General features: G+C 44.4%; 1 protein-coding gene across 1 annotated transcript in view; it reads left to right on the top strand.

The window, feature by feature from the left end:
• Positions 1–4742: 4742 nt before the first annotated feature.
• USP31 (ubiquitin specific peptidase 31) overlaps positions 4743–21212 on the top strand; it is a 73262-nt gene continuing 56792 nt past the window's right edge. The window contains exon 1 of the mRNA XM_081297796.1: positions 4743–5742. Within this exon, the coding sequence (XP_081153922.1) occupies positions 5125–5742 (618 nt within the window). The 5' untranslated portion in view covers positions 4743–5124. The remainder of the gene's footprint in view (positions 5743–21212) is intronic.

The following is a 21212-nucleotide window of genomic DNA, read 5'->3' as shown; positions in this document are numbered from 1 at the left end:
CATGGTGGCAGGTTATAAAAATTATTTTGCCCTGTTGACAAACTGCTGAAAATATGGTAGCATAAAAATATCCCATTCATAATAAGCAACGAATAGGAATAAATTTATGAATGTTGTACAAGATTTACAGAAGAAAACCATAATCCACTGAGGGATCTTAAAAGCCCCTGTATGATTTTTTTTTAAAAGACATACTTAATCCTCAGATAAGATGAATATTTTGATGATATCAATTTTTCCTAAATTAATCCTATAAATTAAACCCAAAAGGATTAAATTAAATTGAGAGAACAAGCAAATAGCTAATAAAGTACTAGACAGTATTAGCCTATCAAACATTTCAATGTATTGTAAATCTATATGATTTTGGAATGTAGAGGCATGTCAATGGGATGGAATAATCTATTTTTTAAGTGCCTAAATGTATGTAGAGTTTAAGAAATGATGAAGTAGCATTTTAAAACAATGAGGAAAGTTTAGATTTTTTTCCACATTTAAAAAAATATTTTTTAGTTGTCAATGGATATTTTCTTTTTTTTAAAGAGAGAGAGTGAGAGAGAGAGAGAGAGAGAATTTTTAATATTTATTTTTTAGTTCTCGGCGGACACAACATCTTTGTTGGTATGTGGTGCTGAGGATCAAACCCGGGCCGCACGCACGCCAGGCGAGCGCGCTACCGCTTGAGCCACATCCCCAGCCCTCTTTTTTTTTTAATTTATATGTGATGTTGAGGATTGAACCCAGGGCCTCACACATGCCAGGCAAATGCTCTACCACTGAGCCACTACTGCAGCCCCCCTCCCATTTTTTTATTGGTGCATTATAATTGTACATAATGATGGGATTTGTTGTTACATATTTGTACATGCACACAACATAACAATATAATTTGGCCAGTATTACTCTCCAACGCTTCCCCTTCCACTCCCCTCAGGTTAGATTATTTTTAAAAATAGTGCTGAGACAATTGGCTATCCATATAGGGTAGGGAAAAGGCAACATCTTGTCTTAGTCTGTTTTCTGTTGCTATAACGAATACCTAAGATTCAATGGTTTATAAAGAAAAAAGGTTTTATTTTGGCTTATGGTTCTGAAGGCTGGAAACTCCTACGTCTGGTGGCAGCATGCAGTGAGGGCCTTGTATTGCTTCAACACATGGTACAAAGCTGAAGGGCAAGTGGGCCACTTGGAAGAGAAGCACAAGAGAGTGAAGGAAGCTAAACTTGCTTTGTAACAGCTTGCTCCTGTGGTAACTAATCCAGCTGTGTTCAAACAAGAAGGAACTCACCTGAGAAGGGCATGAATCCCTTCATGAGGGCTCTGCTCCCTGACCCAAATACCTGCCCCTAGGTTCAGTCTTCAGCACTGCCACATAAGGATCAAACCGCAGCATGAGTTTTGTTGGGGACAGATGACATTCAAGCCATAGTAGATTCTTACTGCATTTCTCACACAAAAATAAGTTCCAGACAAAGCAGGGGCAGGCTGTTTGTCTAACCATGCCAAAAAAAATCAGAAGCTTCCATTTGACTATATAAAATAACTAAAATTCTCTATATGATATAGAAACAGTGTAAACACAACCAAGTGAAATGGGTAGACCAAGGAGTAATAGATGTATAAAGTGATTTTTATCAGGTAACATTTATAAAAGGAATACAACAAAAGTAAAAATACAAATTGCTAATAAAAAGACATTGCTAGTCATTTTCTTGATTGCAAACAACAGAAACTGACACGAGTTAGTTTCAGCAATAAAGGAATTTATAGGAAGCCTATCAGGTTAGTTCACAGGATAAATAGAGCCGGAGAAACAGGCTTGGGCAGAAATGCAGGAAGGCAGATACTGGTCAGAACTTGCCATGAGAGCAGCTAACTAGAGACTGCTGCCACTGTCTCTGGCCCTGTCCACCACTGCCTGCCACACTGCTGAAAACACTCACTCATTTACTGCTTTATCTCTAAGTCACTTTGTATCAACACTCCCAGAGCCAAAGACCAGGTAGGAGCTTCTGGCTGGTGTTCCCTGGGTCACCTTCCTGGTTTCTACCTAACAGGGGGTGACTGATCAAGTGGAAGGGGAACACATTCTCTTCCTGGCCCAGTTTTTATAACAGGAGTTTGGGTTGTCCTCCCCAATTTGATATCCCTTCTAGACAGGGCGCAGCTTTAAATGTTGGATAGCTCAAAGGCCGGCACACGATATTCAGCCTCATTCATTCGAGAAGCAAACCGACATGCCGTCACGTTGTTCATCAAATTTGTTCTCGTGTTTAATAAAATCGCACTCTGCCTGCTACTTACCAGCAGGGTACGAGGCACCTGAATATATTATCGGATATACTAATATCCATAAAAATGTGAAGAATGAGGGGTGACTCTTTTTCATAGATGAAAAACTGACTCTTGAAGAAATAGGTCGTTTTCCTCCAGTCATCTCTCACGTGTGAAGCGGGGTTAACTTATTCAAACCCAGGCCTTTTGAGGACCCAGGCATAATGCCGACATCTGGGTTATTGGTCTTCAAATTTGCTGATGTGAAAAAGCCTGTAAAACTCAACACTATCTTGGAGGTGGGAAATGTGTGCCCCTTATTCACTGTTGGCTGGATAAAACATTTCTAGAGGTCAGAGTGACAATAGGTGTCTTGTACGAAATGTGTGTACCCTTTGATCTGAGGTTTCCATGGAAGGATTGAGACGCAGGGGTGGACAAAGCATAGGTCATGATAATATTCCTGCAATGTTACTTTTATTTGTGTTGAATTAATGAATAGCTTAAGAATAAGGGGGAACAGTGGAAAGTTTACTACATTGTCCCACCTTCCACTCCACCCCCCCAGAGAGCTGGGAATGGGACCCAGGGCCTCATGCGTTCTAGGCAAACACTCTACCACTGAGCTACTGTCCAAGCAGGAGATTTACTACAGAATGCTGTTTGGGGTAAATCCTACAAGAATGACTGAGTGCTCCAACTAGGGACTCTTTCAAGCCTGCTCTGGCCAATCTCTATGGCTTTGGTGTCCTTGAGGACCATGAAGCCTAGAAGGGTAGGAGAGGCCAGACTGAGAAGGGGGTTCTCAGGTGTCCTTCAAAGAGTTCAGATGTCATTTAGATATTGCTTCATAATAACTATACCTTACAGTATTGGGTAAGATGGGTCTCTTCTGGGTTGAAGCCTGTAACTCAAGAGTGAAGGTGACAGATTGCAAGTTGAATTTCAATGTGATCAAGTCAGTGTCATGACTTAGAGGGATCAAGACAGCCTGCAGTAGGGGTTGCAGCTTCCTGGAGGGGTTGATGCCTAAGGTGAGACTTTGAGGATGAGGAGAATTTAGCTAAGTAAAGAATTTCAAGGAGAGATGTTTACAGCAGAGGAAACCCATTGCGCAAAGGCTTGGAACAGCAAATGTGTGCAAACCTTGAAGGTCATTGTGTTTTTCAAATCATCAGATTTCTTCCTGATGTTCTGATGAGCTGAAGGTGCATCGAAGAACGGATGTTTTGACTAAGGGGTGGGAACAGAGGTGGTTTGGGCCACTGCAGAGAACCCCAGGGGTATCACTATGGAACCCTACTTATCGGGAGGAGGTCAAAGACAACAACCACTTACTTTGAAATGGACCTAAGATGACCTTCACGTTTTAAAAAGGCAAAGGGTTCTCGGATGATTTTTCTCTTCTTCAGTAACCAGGACTTAGCAAAGAGAATACACACAGAAGAGGTCACAGGCCGGTGGCTTTGGGGCTTTGCAGCTTAAATACATACTGTTCTTTCCCCTACCCCCGCACTAATTTTTTTTTCTTTTTAAATTGAAAACAAACATTTAAAGATAGGATTTCCACCTTCTCTTTAAAAATCGGATGATCTGGCAACACAGTCATCATTCTTGCATGGAAACAACTAACTAGCGCTGAGCGGACGCCACTTTTAAAAGGAAAGATGTTGATTTGTAGTTTGTCCCCATCATTTCTTATATTCTCCCCAACATTGAGAGCCAACGCACTTTAATTAAATATTATAGGTCAACAGATGATCCTTCACTCGTTGCTATGAGCTATCTGGTCTGGTCACCGTGACAGTTGTGGTCTGTGACCCCTGGATTAGAGATCAAGTTTAGGGATTTGACTGAAACTTGGGTTTGAATGGGGGGTAATCTCAAAGGCGTTGGATTGAAGATTAAAGATCTACATGCGTGGCATATGGAGGCCATCGTGAGTATTCACCAAGAGTGTAGCTTGCAGGCGGACAGGCAGAAACCATGTTAGTTTCATTCGCTGTCGCATCCCTCCCCTCCACCCCCCCGCCAGTGCCTGGCAGGTGCTCAATAAATATCTGTTGACTGACTAACCGACTGAATGAATGAACGAATGAATGAACGATGGGAGAGCTCAGCGAGCTTTGGAAGGTTGCTCTGAAAAGCAAAGTAATTCTGATAACACCGTTTCGCCAGGACCTCAAGGTACAGCTTGGAAGAAAAGTCCACCGGAATGTGCCCTGCTCCGTGACAGCGTTCGGGTGGTGCGCAGGCAGCAGGGATCTGCAACGTCCCTCGGGAGCCAGGCAGGGCTGCCTTGCCCAGGACTGGACAGAGCCACGTCCACTAGCTCTTCCACGGTCTCGTAAGGGGCAGACGTGGAAATCAGGCTGTTCGGTTCCCTAGACCTCTGCCATCTGATTAGCAACGACTGAGACCCGCCCGCGGAGGTCCCCCACCCAGCGCTCAAGTCTAGCCTTCTCCCCTACGCCTGGACCATGCCCACACTAGACATGGCTTCCCTCAGGCTTCACGCCGCAGGACCGCGCCCGGAGCCGCGAGTCCTAGAGTCCGACTGGAGAGGCGCTCCGTTCCCACAGTCAACATGGCGGCCGCCGCGGCTTCAGCCCCGGGCGGGCGGCGCTGAGAGGCGGTCACGTGAGCGGCCCAGCTGGGCGGACCGCGCGCGCGCCCGCCCGCCCCGCCGGCCGCTGCTCGCTCGCTTGCTGGCTCGGCGGCGCTCTGAGGTGTGTGGGGCGTCGAGCCCCCGGGCCCGGTGAGGCGCGGCGCGGCGGGATGCGCCGGCGGCCGTGGCGGGGTCCCGGGCCGGGCGGGCGGGCGCGGTGATGAGCGTCGGCGGCCGCCGCCATGTCCAAGGTAACGGCGCCCGGGCCCGGGCCGCCGGTGGCGGCGGCGGGCGGGAAGGAGAAGCGCTCCTTCAGCAAGCGGCTGTTCCGGAGCGGCCGCGCGGGCGGCGGCGGCGCGGGGGGCCCCGGGCCGGCCGCGCCCTCCTCGCCCTCTTCGGCGCGTTCCGTGGGCAGCTTCATGAGCCGCGTCCTCAAGACGCTGTCCACGCTCTCGCACCTCAGCTCCGAGGGCGCCGCCCCGGACCGCGGCGGCCTCCGCAGCTGCTTCCCGTCCGGGCCGGCCGCCGCGCCCACGCCGCCGCCCTGCCCGCCGCCGCCCGCCTCGCCCGCGCCGCCCGCCTGCGCCGCCGAGCCGGTGCCGGGAGTGGCGGGGCTCCGCAACCACGGCAACACGTGCTTCATGAACGCCACGCTGCAGTGCCTCAGCAACACCGAGCTCTTCGCCGAGTACCTGGCGCTGGGCCAGTACCGGGCGGGGCGGCCGGAGCCCTCGCCTGACCCCGAGCAGCCCTCGGGACGCGGCGCGCAGGGCCAGGGCGAGGTCACCGAGCAGCTGGCGCACCTGGTGCGGGCCCTCTGGACCCTGGAGTACACCCCGCAGCACAGCCGCGACTTCAAGGTGAGCCGCGCGCGGCGCCGCGCCCCGAGTCCCGGGAGCATCCGCCGCCCGAGTCTTCCCGGAGCTCCTCCGGCCGGCCCACTTCTGCACCGGGTGCTTAGGGCGGTCGGGGCGCGTGACCGTGACCCGCACCCTGATTGCAAGGGAGATTCTTTCGTGCGTTCATCCATCCATCCATCCCATCATCGCTCCCTCCCACCCATCTGTTCATCCGTCCGTCTATCCATCATGGTGTATTGAGAGCCCACTGCGTGTGTGCCAGGTCCTGAGTTAGGCACTGGGGAGGGATTTTTGCCCTGAGCAAAGCTCTGCTTTCGGGGAACTTGCATCCTTGTGAGTTGATAATGGGTCAGGGAGTGTTGAACTGGGTTCAAATCCTGGTTTTGCTATTTACTAGTGGTATGACTCTCAGCAAGTTACTCGCCATCTCTGTGCCGCTCACTTATTCCCCCCCCCCCATGGTTACCAATTTATAGCAAACTAGTTGATGCGTTAGGTTGGACACTTGGAAATTCCCCATTTTTGACTTACAGATTGATATTTAGTAGTAGTCAACCTACCTATGTTAAGTGCTTCAGTTGTTTAGTACCTTGCGTATTTGTTGTTTATTTTAAAAAAGTTATTAAACACTTTAATCAGTTAAGAAGATAATATCAGATAGTGGTTTGAAGAAAGCAGCACCTGGTGATGTGATTGATGAGCTGGCAGTCTACTTTAAATTGAGGGAGGTAGCTTTGGGTCCTCTTTGCTGTCTGCTGGTGTGGCTACCCATATAGTGAGGGTGAGATTTTGAGACTTCAGCCATGGGCTTGGCCCAGTTGGTGGAGGGCCATTTAGGCTGCATTATGGAATTGGGCTCTTATTTTAAGCAGAAGGGGAAGATGATTTGCAATTGTGTAAGGGACACTTTTAGGTGGGATGTTGTTGTGGTATTAAATAGAATGAAGTCACATTGTGAGGAAGTCAGTTCCTTTTTGTTCTCTTTATATCCTGATCCTGTGGAGGCTAAAGTTGCAGCATGATATTAGCCTGTTTGTAACACCTCTTCCAATCCCCCACGCCCACCCTTTACACATGGAACAACCTTCACGTTTAGAGGCTTTGGTGGGTAGCAGTAGTTAGATTTAATAAAGTCATGCTTTTATTGGGCTTATTTTTTCATTTGTCTTTTCTATTTATGGCAAGTGGTGCTGGTTTTCCATTGGTTCGATCAAGTTTCTTTCTAAAATACATTTATTAAGTAAATGATTTGATTACAATATAAAATGGTGATCTGGCTGAGGAGTCTGCACTTGGGTAAGGTCCTGCTTTCTTGCTGAGAAGCAGTATTGCTGGTGTGCATCCCTTCCCTTTTAATACTTTTTACTTGTATTTTGTTTATGTTGCCCAGTAATGTTTTTCTCAAGAAAAAGTGGTTGCTGTTTGATCTTGAAAATTTGAATGGAAATGCTTCAGTGAGCTAAGGGCTGGAAAAAAAAAGAGAGTTCTGTATGAGAGATCTCAGAAGGTAGGAGAATGGCCACCAGCTGGCTATTGTAGTAGGTTCTTTGTGTTTCCTGCTCTTTGCTTAGAGCTGCCTGTAAACAGCCATAGCACTTGAAACTTTTCAAGCCCAGAGTGTGGTGTTAAGTTTGGTTTTCTGGTCTTTTTCAAAATGTGAAAGTCAGTTTCTACAGCATCTTAGCATGTGAAGATTTTCACTGCCTTTTATAATACGGTGTTATTTTTTTTTTTTTTTTTAATGCATGAAGCTGTGAGCAGAAGTGGGTTAATAAGTCTGCAAGTGCAGGGGCTGATTGATGGCAATTTTGGCAAAGTTGGATGGATTCTTAGAGGTCATTTCCATTACTTTTTATGAAGTCATGTTCACTTTTTTATCCATTAAGCTTTGAACAGAAATGGGTCAATAAATCTAAAAGTGCAGAGACTTCATAGTCATGCTTTGGCAAAGTAGAACAGATTCTTAGAGGACCTGTGTTTTTTAAAAAATGTCATCTTCTGAACCTTTACATTTTACTCGGCATTCATTTATTCACCTCCCATTTACTGAAGTTTTACTCCATCAGTTGGGAATGCATTCTGCACAAGATAGAACAGTCCCCAGTGAGAGTGCCTTAGCAGTAGAAATGCTCAATTAGCTCATGTGGGAGTTCGGGGTGGATGGTTCTGAGGTGGTTCAAAGGACCTGCACCATTTCTGTTGTCCCACCCTGTTGTTCTTAGATATTATTGGCTTTTTAGTCTCATGCCTGTCACCTCATGGTTGCCAGATGATGGCAGCTGCAACACCCTATATTCTACCCAGGAAGGCAGGAAGTCATTAGGGAAATAGAAGTTGTTCCAGAAGCCCCTGCAGCAGGCTTCTGCTGCATCTCACTGATATAACCACGACTGCCACGGAGGCTGGAATGTGGGCATTGGAGTTTCCTGCCTTCCTGGAGGAGATAAGTGGAGGAAGCACTTGCCTCTTATGCATCCCATGAGAGAGCCTCACCTAATGTGTGTCAGGCACCATCTTTTGAGGAAGACACAGTACCTATCTCTGAGGATCGCATTCATGAACGCCACACTAAAGTGCCTCAGCAACACTGAGCCCAGGGCTGGCAAATTCCCTGAGATAGCACTTCTTACACTTTAACTTACACACAACTCACACTCGTAATTTACATGGGGATCTTATTACAAAGCAAATTGGGATTTAGTAGAACTAGAGCGGGGCCTGGGAATCTGCATTTATTTCTAACCAGCCCTGGGGTGATGCGGATACTGATAGTGCTGGCCCAAGGACCATACTTTGAATAGCAGGCTCAAAGGAAAAGTAAAACAGTACAGAAAAGGTGACTGGAACAGTGTTCCGAAGGATGACTAGAAATTTGCTGGGCAGAGAAGTGATGGGGCTGGCCTAGAAGAGCATGTATTTTTGGGGGAAACATGTTTAATGTCTGGTTGTATCTTGGAGAGCCATGGGGTGCAGAAAGCTCCCTCCATGTTATAAGGGGTTGTGAGTGGCTGTGTAGGCTGGTTTTGAGTTATCATTTGGAAGTTGAGAATCCAGAGCCAATTTTTTTTTTGATTAACATTTTTTAGTTTTCGGCGGACACAACATCTTTGTTTGTGTGTGGTGCTGAGAATCAAACCCAGGCCGCACGCATGCCAGGCGAGCGCACTACCGCTTGAGCCACATCCCCAGCCTTCAGAGCCAATTTTTAATAAGAGAGCGATATGATCGGATTTTTTTCCTCTCCTTCTCTGTCTCTCTCTCTTTTCCATTCAATTATGTAAACCTGGTGGCACTGTGGTGATTTGTGACTTTTATTTTTCCCCTCAAATCTTTTATTTTAGCCAAACTTGATGAGCATTATTTTGAGTATAAAGAACATGGAACCCCAAGGAGATGGACATGAGGCTCCCTGTCACCATATCCCTTGCCTGCTTGTGGCAGATGTTGATAAAGATTCTGATACTCTTGTTCAGAGCTCATATTCGGCCTCAGCATCCTGCTCAGTTCTGGTGTCTAGGCAGCCACCACCAGTTGGTTATTGTTGGCAGAGGAGATAAAACCAATTTGCCATTTTGAGGTAGTTTGCCTTGAGGTCCAGAAGAGCATTCACTGTCTTTGAATGTGCTTTAATCATCTGAAAATGTTCCTAAGTTTCTAATGCTTCTCTCTGCAAGGTTTTCAAGTAGAATTCCTACTTGCTTTCTAACCACATTGATTTGAGCGTGAGGAGCTTGCCAGGTTAATGGTGTTTTGGTCTGATCTGGGCTAGGTGGTGGTAAAGTTGGATTTTCATATCCCAGAATGAAACAAGTTGAGTGGCCCCTCCTTGATATGCTTTAAGAAACTTCTGTAACTGTCACTTATATCCTATTCTCTCTCTCTCTCTCTCTGTCTCTCTCTCTCTCTCTCTCTCTCTCTCTCTCTCTGTCTCTCTCTCTCTCTTTTTTAAAACAGGTGTTTTTTTTCTGCTCTTAAAGCACTGATTTTCAGCCAGGGCACTTTTGCTTCCCTCCACACCTCTCCCTCCCTACCCCTTGGGACACTTGCCTGTCTTTGGAGACATACTTGGTTGTCACAGCTGGGGTGGAGATGCTGCTGGAATCTTGTGGGTAAATTCCAGGATGTCACAGAACATTTCAGGGCAACCCCTCTGGTAAAGAATTATCTAACCCCAAATGTAAATAGTGCTGAGGTTGAGAAAGTGTTGGAGGAATGTTTCCAGCCTCTTCCGCAGTTTTCCTTCCTTTTTCCCTCTCCATCCAGGGTTGTCTTGCTACTCTGGCCTTTGCCTGTGCAGTGTTTGCAGCAGCACGAGGGGAAAACTTGGATTTGATCCTATGTCAGTCGTTTTCTTGGTAAAACAGTGAAAGTAAACATATAGTGTTGAACCTCTATACTAGTCTGTGTCATTTTAAGGGGAAATCTACTTACTGCTCTCACTTTAATAGGGGCATGGGTGCTCCAGATTCTTGCAGATCCTCTTTGATTTCTAGTTCTCAGTGCCCTTTTGCAACAAGTAAAAAAAAGAAGGCTAGGCATCTTTCAAGCAAGAAAGGTGAGTTTTATATCAGCAATTTTCAAAGCATGTTCTCAAAGAACAGCTAGGAACAGAGTGATCTACTGATAAAAGAACTATGGGGACTTCTTCCAAATTTGCAATAAACAAGAAGTAATTGATTAAAAGACTTTTTTTCTCCCATATGTGTTCCCGTGCACCTTAATGCCTGGTTCTTATTAATCAGACTTTTGAAGCAGAAGTGCATAAATGAGTTAAGTCCAACAGCCTAGCAATCAAGATTACACTTGCTTAGTGTCACACCCTATTTTTCCATGGACTCATGCTGGGGAGCTCTGATGATATGCTGTAAACAAATGATGTTAAATTTCCTGGTTTGTGTAAAGCTTTTTTTTTTTTTAGTTGTAGATGGACACAATACCTTTGTTTTGTTTGTTTACTTTTTTTATGTGGTGCTGAGGATCAAACCCAGTGCCCGACACAACGTTAGGCGAGCGCTCTACCACTGAGCCCCAGCCCCAGCCCCTGTGTAAAGCTTTTTAGTATGCTGTTATATCAGTGTTTCCCCCAAAGCAGTCTGACTTCAGGGTGTCCCCTGAATTCATTTGAAATGTAGGGAAAAATGAAATTGTGTAGGTCACATTTAGATTTGTGACAGAATGGACATCTCTTCCCTATCAGTTCCCTTGTCTGTCACACGTTGTCACTTGAGTTTTAGTAAAGTTCCAGATCTCCGAAGGAGAAAGGAACGTGGTGGAATCCTAAGGTTGCAGACTTGGAAGCAGCCTTGGATGTGGTATGACTAGGCCCTGGCCTTTCCAGATGAGGGGACCAAGGCTCACCCCCAGACTTAGGCGGAGGAGCAGAATCAGAGTTCCGATCTCCACTCACTGCCCTGCTGAGGTTCACACTGAATCCTGGGCCTGGGGTGGCCTCATCAGTACAACCATTGAAAAGATAGCTCTTAACATAAAACTTCAGCAAGCAGAGTGGACGTGCCAAAACGTGTAGCATCTTCCCCCCCTGAGATTGTGGTTCTGAACTGTAGGAAAATAAGATCGTCCCGCAGCTAGATTCAAATGTGTGCCATGGCTTCTCAAACTCAGGTACTTTTAAAAGTCTTCTTAAAAACAGTGTAAATGCATATGTAAATGTATGGATCTCTTGCCAGTAAGGTTTGAGTTGATAAATGCACCTTAGTAAAGGAGAAATATAAGCATTATAAGAAATATTCCAAGAGGACTACTTGGGGGATAGAAATACACGGGACAGCTATAGAACTCCGTAATTGCTGATGTTTGAGTTCATTCTCTGCTGCTGTGACGATTCCACAAACTGGGTAACTTAACACATTTTTATTTCTTAATAGTTCCGAGGCTGGCAAGTCTGAAGTCCCACCTCTGGTGAGGGCCTTCTTGTTTCATTATCCATGTCAGAAGGTGGAAGGACAGAGAGTGAGAGCGCTTGTCTTGTTTAGAGAGGTAGAAGGAAGAGAGTAAGATCGGGGGAGGCCAAACCCATACTTTTGTCCCTTGATAACTAAGCCACTTGTGTGATGATGACATTCACCCCTCTACCAGGACAGAAGCCTTACGACCTAAGCACCTCCTAAAGGTCTTGACACCTGCATCGAAGATGACATTTCTAGCACATGGGAACATATTCCCAGCACATGAGACACTGAAGACACTGCAGCTAACTTAAGCCCTGTTAAATGCAGTTATTGTGTTTAGGTGAGGGATTGGGAATAAAGGATTAAGTGTGAAGATTTAGGACCAGATTCTTGCCCTCAGAATTTACCTTATTGTAAGGAAGCTATTTTTAGGTATACTGAGAGACAGTTCAGTGGGAGTTCAAAGAGGGACAAGAAGCAGAAGATTCATTCATTCATCCTTTTCATTCATTATCAGCAATTCAGCGTCTACAAATTTGAGTTCCAGCTCCATGTTCTCTGAACACACGGTGCTAGTCACTGTGTGGTGTTAGTGGTAAACAAAAGGTGTGGGGATGGTTAAAAGGTAAAAAGGAGAAGGCTGCATGGCTCCTTCCCTCATGCACCTTGCCACGGAGGAGGCTGACGTTAACCAGTGAACACTGATAAATGTGAAATTAAAAATGATAAGAGCGGGCTGAGGTTCTGGCTCAGAGGTAGAGCGCTCGCCTACCATGCATGAGGCATCGGGTTCGATCCTCAGCACCACATAAAAATAAAATAAAAAAGATATTGTGTCCACCTATAACTAAAAAATAAATATAAAAAAAGGATAAGAGCAAAGAAGAAAAAGATAAGGTGTATGAGAAGGAATAATGTGTGTGACTGGGCAGGAGAAATAAAAGATCAGCGTGAAAAGTTCTATAGTTGGAAAGAACTGGGGGTGCTTTTAAAAGTCTGACAGGCCTTGTTTGCAGCTCAGAGAGCCAGTAGAGGGGACAGAGGCAGTAAGGAGGCAGGCATCAGGACAGGTCATATGGTGCTGAGGGCCATTACCAAGTAGGAATGACGCATTGATTTCCTTGCCAGCGTACCCCATGTTAAATTTGCTGTGACCTTGCATGTGTGTTTGAGAAAGATGACCCTACTCAAGGACGAGGGTGGATCCAGGATTAGGGTGTATCCTGCAGTTTGAGGAAGTATAGTATCCCGCTCCTTGGGTTAAGGGCGTTCCCAGTTTAAGAAGACCTTGGGTTTTAGGGAAGTTCGATGTTGAGGATTATTGCTGCTGGAAATAGGGCGTTCCTGCTACCTGAGCTCCCTTTGAGTTCTCGTGAGATTCAGAGAGTATTTTGGGGAAAGCCTCGTGGAGTAGGTGAATTGGGTGGCAGCAGAACTGGGATTGCCCCAGAACGTGTGTGGAGGCCGGTGTGAATTCGGGAATAAAGATTGCTGTTTGAATCTACAAAGCTGTGTGGTGGCTCGTGATTCTGTGCCCAGCCGAGACATTGGCAATATGGCACCTGGAGGCCGACCTGGGGGGTTTAGGTTTTATTCTAAGAGCAAAGGGGTGGCTGTTGCTGGTTTTAGATAGAGCTCTGGCATGATCTCATTAAAATGCAAAGTGGACATTCTGGGTGCTGAACAGGTGTGTAGAATGGGAGCAGGGAGGACGTCTGTCACCGGTGAGGCATTTGTGACCTTCCAGGTAGAAGCGGTGGTGGGTGGAGATGGAGAAGTAGACAGTTGATATATGTCTGCAGTAGCCTCTTTTTTTTTTTTTTGTGGGGGCGGGGTTTACCAAGGATTGAGCCCAGGGGCCCTGGACCACTGAGCCACACCCCCAGCCCTATTTTGTATTTTATTTAGAGACAGGGTCTCACTGAGTTGCTTAGTGCCTCATTTTTGCTGAGGCTGGCTTTGAACTCATGATCCTTCAGCCTCAGCCCCCAGATCTCCGAGTTTGGCTCTGGCTCCGGCTGCGGCAGCCTCTTTATATTTGCTGAGTTTTGATTTGGGGGAGGGCATGGAGGCAGTGGGGATTCAAGAATATCTCCCAGCTGCATGTTCTGAGTAGCTCAGAGATTGCTGGTGCTGGATACTCATTTGAGGAGAAACAGGTTTTTGTTTTTGTTTTTTTTTTTGGTGGTGGTGGGGAACCAGCAGATCATATTTGGATGTATTAAATAGGACACTACTGGAATGTCCAGAGGCAGTTGAAATAAGGGAATCTAGAGCTCAGATTGATTCTGGCTGGAGAATCAATCAGCCTGTAGATGGTATTGAAAGCCACGGGCTGGAGACTTAGAAAGTGGTTTGAGGATAAATAAGGCGTGGATAGTAAGTAGGGAAAGAGAGAACATTCCAGGTTCTGGTGAAAAATTCTGAGGAGAGGTAGAGAGGTGGCATAGCCTAGGAACAGGAAGCCTGGAATCGAACAGGGAGTTGGCACTGTGGGTGCCAAAAGCCCTGTCCCTTACCCACTGGGAAAGTGGTATTCCTCAAAAAAGGTCTCCAGATGTTGTTAAGTGTCCCCAGGGGGTCAGAATTGCCCCTGCTTGGGAACTGCTGTTATGGAGAAAAGGGGAAATAAATGAAGATGACTGGGGAGAGGTGGGGGCAAATTATGGCTGGCTTTGAAAGTTTGTCACAACAGTTTAGTCTTGAAGCTGCAATTAGTAGTGATTCAAATTGAGGCTTCCTGAGAGTGCAGAGAGGGATTTGGTGAAACCGAGGTTTTGGGAGAATGGGTCTGACTGTGAGCCAAACTGTAAAAGCAGGAATGGGGTGAAGTGAGGAAAAGGAGGAGAGGTGGGAGCAGGAGATGTTTCGAGGCCATTATGACATTGAGAGAACTCCAGAGGTGGAGTGGTAAAGGGAACACCAGGTTTCAGGCCTGGGTGGATGGAGGGGAACTAAATGGGGACATGTGGTAGAAACTGAGCAGTTGGAACGGGAAGTGGTGTGTGGGTGCCAGGGGAAGAGAAGACCGTCCTTTGAATTTGGATATCTGGGCTGGGGTCATGGGACCCCCACACAGCGCCAAAGGGTAGTCTTAATAATTGGAAATAGGGCGTTATTTCAGACCTGGATTCTGTACAGACCGGTGATAATTCCAGTGCCTAGTGGCCAGAGGCCAAAGGCCAGGCCCTTGGGGGAAACTAAACTGAGAGGAGGAGAGAGGAACTGTTGAAGGGGGAAAGGTAGGAGGGAAAGGCAGAAGGCAGAGTCGGGAGACCTGGATCACCTCACAGTGTGACTACATGCTTTTAGGCCTGAATACGGTGTGGAGCTGCAGAAATGTCAGTTTATACCTGTTGAGAATCAAAATTCATGTTGGTGTCATAGCCAAGAAATCATTGCCAAATCCAGCCAAATTCAATGTCATGAAATTTTCCCTGTCTCAAGATTTTTATAGTTTAGTTTCTTATGTTTAGGCTTTCAGGTTTTTTTTTTTTTTTTTTTTTGGTAGGGCTGGGGATCAAACCCAGGACTTGGTGTATGTTGGCAGGTGTTCTACTATTGAGCTATATTCCCAGCCTCCTTTTGATCCATTTCGAATAAATTTTTGTAGGTAGTATAATGATCCAACCTAATCCTTTTGCCTGTGGCTATTAGGTTTTTCCCAAGACCTTGGATAAAAAGTCTTTCCTATCTTTATACAATGATCTTGGCACCCTTGTTGAAAATCAGTTGATTATGTGAGGCTTCACTTCTGAGCTCCCTGTTCTATTCTGTTAGTCTGTATGTCTGTCTTAATGCCAGCACTGCCCTGTTTTGATTACCAAAGTTATTTGTGTAGTAAGTTTTGATATCAGGTATGACTCCTCAAACTTTTTCTTTTTTCAAGATCATTTTGGCTTCAGAATCTCTTGAGATTCTACAGGAATTTAATGATGGATTTTTCTAAGAAAACGCTGTTAGGATTTTGATGGGAATTGCATTCAGTCTTAGATTTCTTTGGGTCGTAGGTCATAGTGTCATCTTAACACTGTTAAGTCTTCCAGCCCAGGAACAGGGGGTGCCTCTCCATTTATGTCTTTAATTTCTTTCAACTCTGTTTTGTAGTTTTCTGTGTATTGTTGTCCCCCCCCCCACTTCTTGATTAAATTTATTTCTAAGTAATTCATTCTTGTTGATGCTATGTAAATGAATAGGGGTGTGTGTGTGTGTGTGTGTGTGTGTGTGTGTGTGTTCTGCACGGATGTGAGCATGCTTAAGCAGGCTCTCTAACACTGAACTATACCTTCAGCCCTATAAATGGAATTGTTAATTTTCTTTTTGGATTGTTCATTGCTAGTGTATAAATGAAAGTGATTTTGCATGTTGATTCTGTACCCTCAGCTTTGTTAAATTCATTTATTAGCTCAAACAGAATTTTCTGGAATCTTTGGGGTTTTCTGTAAACAGGATCATGTCATTTTTTTTAATTTTTTATTTTTTTAAAGAGAGAGTGAGAGAGGAGAGAGAGAGAGAGAGAGAGAGAGAGAGAGAGAGAGAGAGAGAATTTTTAATATTTATTTTTTAGTTCTCGGCGGACACAACATCTTTGTTGGTATGTGGTGCTGAGGATCGAACCCGGGCCGCACGCATGCCAGGCGAGCGCGCTACCGCTTGAGCCACATCCCCAGCCCCGGATCATGTCATTTTTAAACAGAAATAATCTTAACATTTTTCTTTCCAGTTTTCATGCTTTTTGTTCCCTTTTCTTGCCTGATTGCTTTGGCTAGAACTTTCAGTGTTATGTGAATAGAAGAGGCAAAGTGGGCATCCTGGAGGACAGGCCTTCTGCCTTTCCCCATAGTGTGTGGTGTTGGCTGAGGATTTCTGCATATGGGCGTTATCATGTTGAGGAAGTTTCCGTCTGTTCCTAGTTTGTTGAATGTGTGTGGGGTGTGTGTGGGGTGTGTGAGTGTGTTTAAGTCATGAAAGAGTATAGAGTTTTGTCAGGTGTTTTTTTCTGCATCAACTGAGATGATCATGTATTTAGCTTTTCCCCAGTTCATTCTGTTAATGTATGCTTATTACATTGCTTGATTTTTGTATGTTGAACTGCTTTTTATTCCAGGAATAAATCCTACTTGGTCATGGTGTCTCTTGAGATGTTGAAACCTCCTCACTTTCTTTCTGTCTTCTCCATTTCATCTTTGTATAGTGTATGTGTGTGTAAGTAACAACTTCATTAAACATTTGATACATTTGACATGAATTTCTTAGCCAGGTTCCATAGCGCATATACCCATTTTCCAACCCAGCAAACGTGAGGCTAAGGCATGAGGATTACATATTTGAAGCCAGCCAGTTTAGCCATTCCTAACTAACCTAAAGAGACCCTGTTTCAAAATAGAAAAAGGGAGGTAGCTCATTGGTAAAGCACCCAAGGGTTTGATCCCCAGTACCCAAAACAAAACAACAACAAAAAATATGTGTCTATTTCCTTCAGTCTCCTATTTTTCAATTTTAGATTGGTATATTTGTATATTATAGAAAGTCTTAGTTTATATTTTTCAACCTGCCCCTTTTCCATAATTGCTTTTATTACTATAAAGCTGAAAAAGTTACTCTTGCATGTAGAATAATTTTTTCCCCTTTTTTGTTCTATTATGTTCTAAATTTTCTCTCTCTCTAGTACTTTGGAGTTGACTTTGGTGCTTGTGTAAAGTGGGTGTTTATCCTAAGGTTTGGCATTTCCTATCTTGTATGAATGGTGAGTGGTTGAGAGCTAGGCCACACTGCCCATGTGTGAATCCCACTGCACTGCTTCCTTGGAACCGTGGAGCTGAACTCTCTGGGCTCCCTTTCCTCATCTTAAAAACAGAGAGAGAAGAGTGTATCTACTTCATAAGCCTGTTTTGAAAACAAACAAGAGAAGGACTTGGCCAGGGCCTGGCTCAGATGATGATGTTACCATTACTACCCAACCTTGTTATCACCTTGCTGTACACAAAAAGTTTCTCCCTGTTTAGGATTTCTGAATTTTGTATCGCTTCAATCTTTTTGTTGGTACCATGTAGTATTATTATTGCTTCTTACTCTTTCTCATGTTGTTCTTTAAAAGTTCTCCAAATTTTAGGTCATTTTGCTAAGTTTCAAAAAAACCCCGAAGTATAATGTGTGAATTTTAATGTTAGATACCTTTAATTTGAGACAGATAACCATGGCTACTGAATGCCTGCCGCCATTGATAAAATCAGTATCTACCAACAAAACATTAATAATGTTACAGTGAGAAAATCTGAATCAACTGATAACTGAGAAAGGAATTCAGAGTGAATAAATAAATGCTTGTTCCCCAAAGGAACAGGGTTGTGTGAATTTACTCATATACTCCTCCAAGGATCAGACAGTCCCCATGTTGTGTGAACTGTTTGAAAAAGAAACACTCTCAGAATCAAGAGGATTTGGTTTCTTAAACCTACTCTGTGTTTCCCCCTCCCCTTGCTGGTGACTGTTGTCTTCGTCAGCCTGAGTCTCTGTACTTGGTTTGTGGGAAGTGCACAGCGCTTGGCTAATCTGTCTGAAGAGGCCACATCCAAGGACAGCTTCACTCCAGCCTCCTTGTAAAGGGGAGGTCTGGTGAGGGGTGTTCTGACGTACACTTTGGTCAGATCTTAAGAACTGGCCTGATGACTCTTATTGGACTTTAAGCTTTCAGAGAGGAAGGGAGAAATTGGAAGAGGGCGTGGCAGGCCTCAGGCTATGGGATTTTATGAGCACGTTGTCTGAAAATCAAATGATCCACCTTCCCTTAATGGTAGAGTACCTGTCACTGGACTCCTGCAGGCAGTCTTGGTGACTTGCGCCCCATTGTGGGTTGGGCTGGATTCCGCTTCTTTTCCTTTGCTTGTCTCTTGCTCCTTTCTTCTGACTTTTGAACACCTATAAAATGCCTGCTGGAAGTTGATGGTGTTGGCAGCTTGATGGGTGGGAAAGAACAAAGAGGAGGAGAAGCCAGGAGATTGAGGTTTTGGAGTAGGAGTTCAGGGGTGATGCTCCTCAGGACTGGAAAACAAAGTGATTAGTGGTTGTGTGGGGGGTGGAGTTCAGTTGGAGAGGCTCCTATGGTAACTGAGCATTAGAATCCCAGAGAAGCTCTTGGTGGAGCTGTACTTGTTGAATGCTACATTTTCAGGTGCTGCGCAAAGTGAAGCTGAAGTGGTCTAGACAGAGAAGTATCTTCTAAGTCAGGACACAGCTGTGGTAATATAGACTGGTCCTCAGCCAGTTTTAAATTTTCCTTTGGCCTAAAGTTTTTGGTTTGACTCTGCCACTTTTGTTTTGTTACTGGTGTGTGGTTTGATGGATTTTTCCTGTCCCCTTCTATGCACTGGTCACAGTGAGGGGCTATTAAATGGGGCAGTGTTCTCTGTGTAGTTCTCCACAGCTGTTTCCTATAGTAAAGACTCTGGAAAACAATGACCTCATAGTTTCCATAAAAAAAATCCTTGTATATATAGTAGTGGAAAAGAAATCACTCAAAATTGAGTAATTTAAAGTTCTGCCCTCTGCTGCTCCTTCCTTCAAAAATATTCTTGTTTGCTCTGCTCATTAATTGTTCATTGGCTGTTCCTCAAATGACCTTCTGTGTTAACAAACAACAGTTTTGCAGTGGCGCCTATCAGGATGTCTTGTCTTTCATGAAACTGTGATTGTTCGTTGTCTGTTTAGCAGCCATTGTCTTATGTCATGGACTGTGGAGTTCCTAGAGGAATTGGCCAGTCACTGAACATCTGTTGCTTCTTCCCTCCAGTTGTCCAGCTCGGATGGCAGTAAACAGTGTATCCACAAACAAACAGTTCACGTGGTGGAAGATTTCATGGTGCTGTTGGATCTGCTCCTGCTGGGAGGACTTTTAAGCTCATTACCAGATCAGCACATCTTTTTACCTTTAACTTTTGGCATTTTTCTGATCTTTTAAGAGCAGGACAAAGCTCTCTGATCTTTTCAGGAGATTTTAAAAACATTATTATTCATAATACTGAAAGCCCCATTCATTTATGTAGAGCCAGATTATTTACAAGATAACTTCAAATTCATATGAAGTTTCAAAATTTAATCTTCACAACAACTCTGTGAAGAAGCACTGATAACTCTCTAATTTTTTTCCTTTAAGGGTACCTAGGATTTAACCCTGGGGGCAATTTACCAATGAATCACATTCCCAGTTTTTTAAAAAAAATTAATTTGTTTTAGTTAGTTATACATGACAGTTGAATGCATTTATGCACTTTGATATACATAGATGGGATATAATTCCTCATTTTTTCTGAGTATACATGTTGCAGAATCATATTGGTCATGCAGTCACATATATACATAAAATAATAATGTCTGTTTCATTCTATCTTTTTTTTTTTTAAATTTTGAGAAAGGATTTTCACTAAATTGCTTTTAAAGTTTGGAAGTTAGAATTCACTGCAAGTAAGTAGCAGAGGTAGGACCGAAATCCTGCATGTTTTTTGTGAGCACGAAATGAGAAGATGTAAGTAAGGGTTCATTGTTGAAACTAGTAAGATGGATGGGCCACATGCAGGCACGTGTTCTCAACTTAAGGCCATCTGATTATCCTTGCCTTTTCCTCAAGTAACCAAAGCCCTGAAAAACAAGCAAGTCGATGATGTGATTCTTCACACTCTGTATGGTTCTGTCGAGTTCTGGGGCCACTCATTATGACACTTGTTTTCCTGACCTGCTCCTTTCAGCGCTATGGTTCTCTATTGACATTGCAGAGTTTCATGTATCATCTTATTTGTAAAAATATTTTTGCTAGCGAATTGCATGAGGACCTAACAGGTGTATTACTTCAATTTGTAAATGTTCTACAACATACAATTTATATTCAGAGTTACACGGTACATGAAAATCTTTAATGAAAATTAATAACTGACACAGAATGCCCTATCTTGCATTGGAGTTAACAAATGTGCTACCCATAGTTCCTTTACATAGGGTCTGTTTTCAGTTCTTAATCTCCTTTCAAAGAAGTGTCATGATCTGGGGAGGTGATAGTGCTGTTCTAGTCAGACCACACCTTAGATTTTAAGTTTCGTGCTGGGACATTACAGTGTTGTCTAATTCTGGGAGTGACAGCTGCATTGTGTCTGGATGGTGGTGCAGGAGCAGGGAAGTAGAGCTCCTGTTTGACTCCCAGGGGGGTGTCCTCTAGTGGTGAGGGAGCTTCCTGGCACATAATTCCAACTCTCCTAGTTCCAGCCATCATGTCTCAGGTATACATCCGCATTAGCCTTCCAGCCTCTCCCTGTTTCTAAACTTTCTGTTCCAACTGATGGTTTTTATTGCTGCCAGGTTAATCTACTTAAAGCTTACCTGTAGTTATATTATTTTTCTTCTTAAAAATTGCCAATACTTTTCCTTTTATATACAAAAGGTAGTGTGAATGTGTTAGCTTGCCATTTAAACTTCCCATGATGTGGCCCACCTTCTGCCTATCCAGAGAGGCAGCAGACATGGGGAGAGCTGAAGACTCAGACTTGGGTCCAGATCCTGAGATCTGAGGCAAAT

The sequence above is a fragment of the Spermophilus citellus genome, assembly GCF_964194105.1.
Source record: "Spermophilus citellus genome assembly, chromosome: 6".
Classification (NCBI taxonomy): domain Eukaryota; kingdom Metazoa; phylum Chordata; class Mammalia; order Rodentia; family Sciuridae; genus Spermophilus; species Spermophilus citellus.
This window is presented reverse-complemented; position numbering and strand designations above follow the sequence as displayed.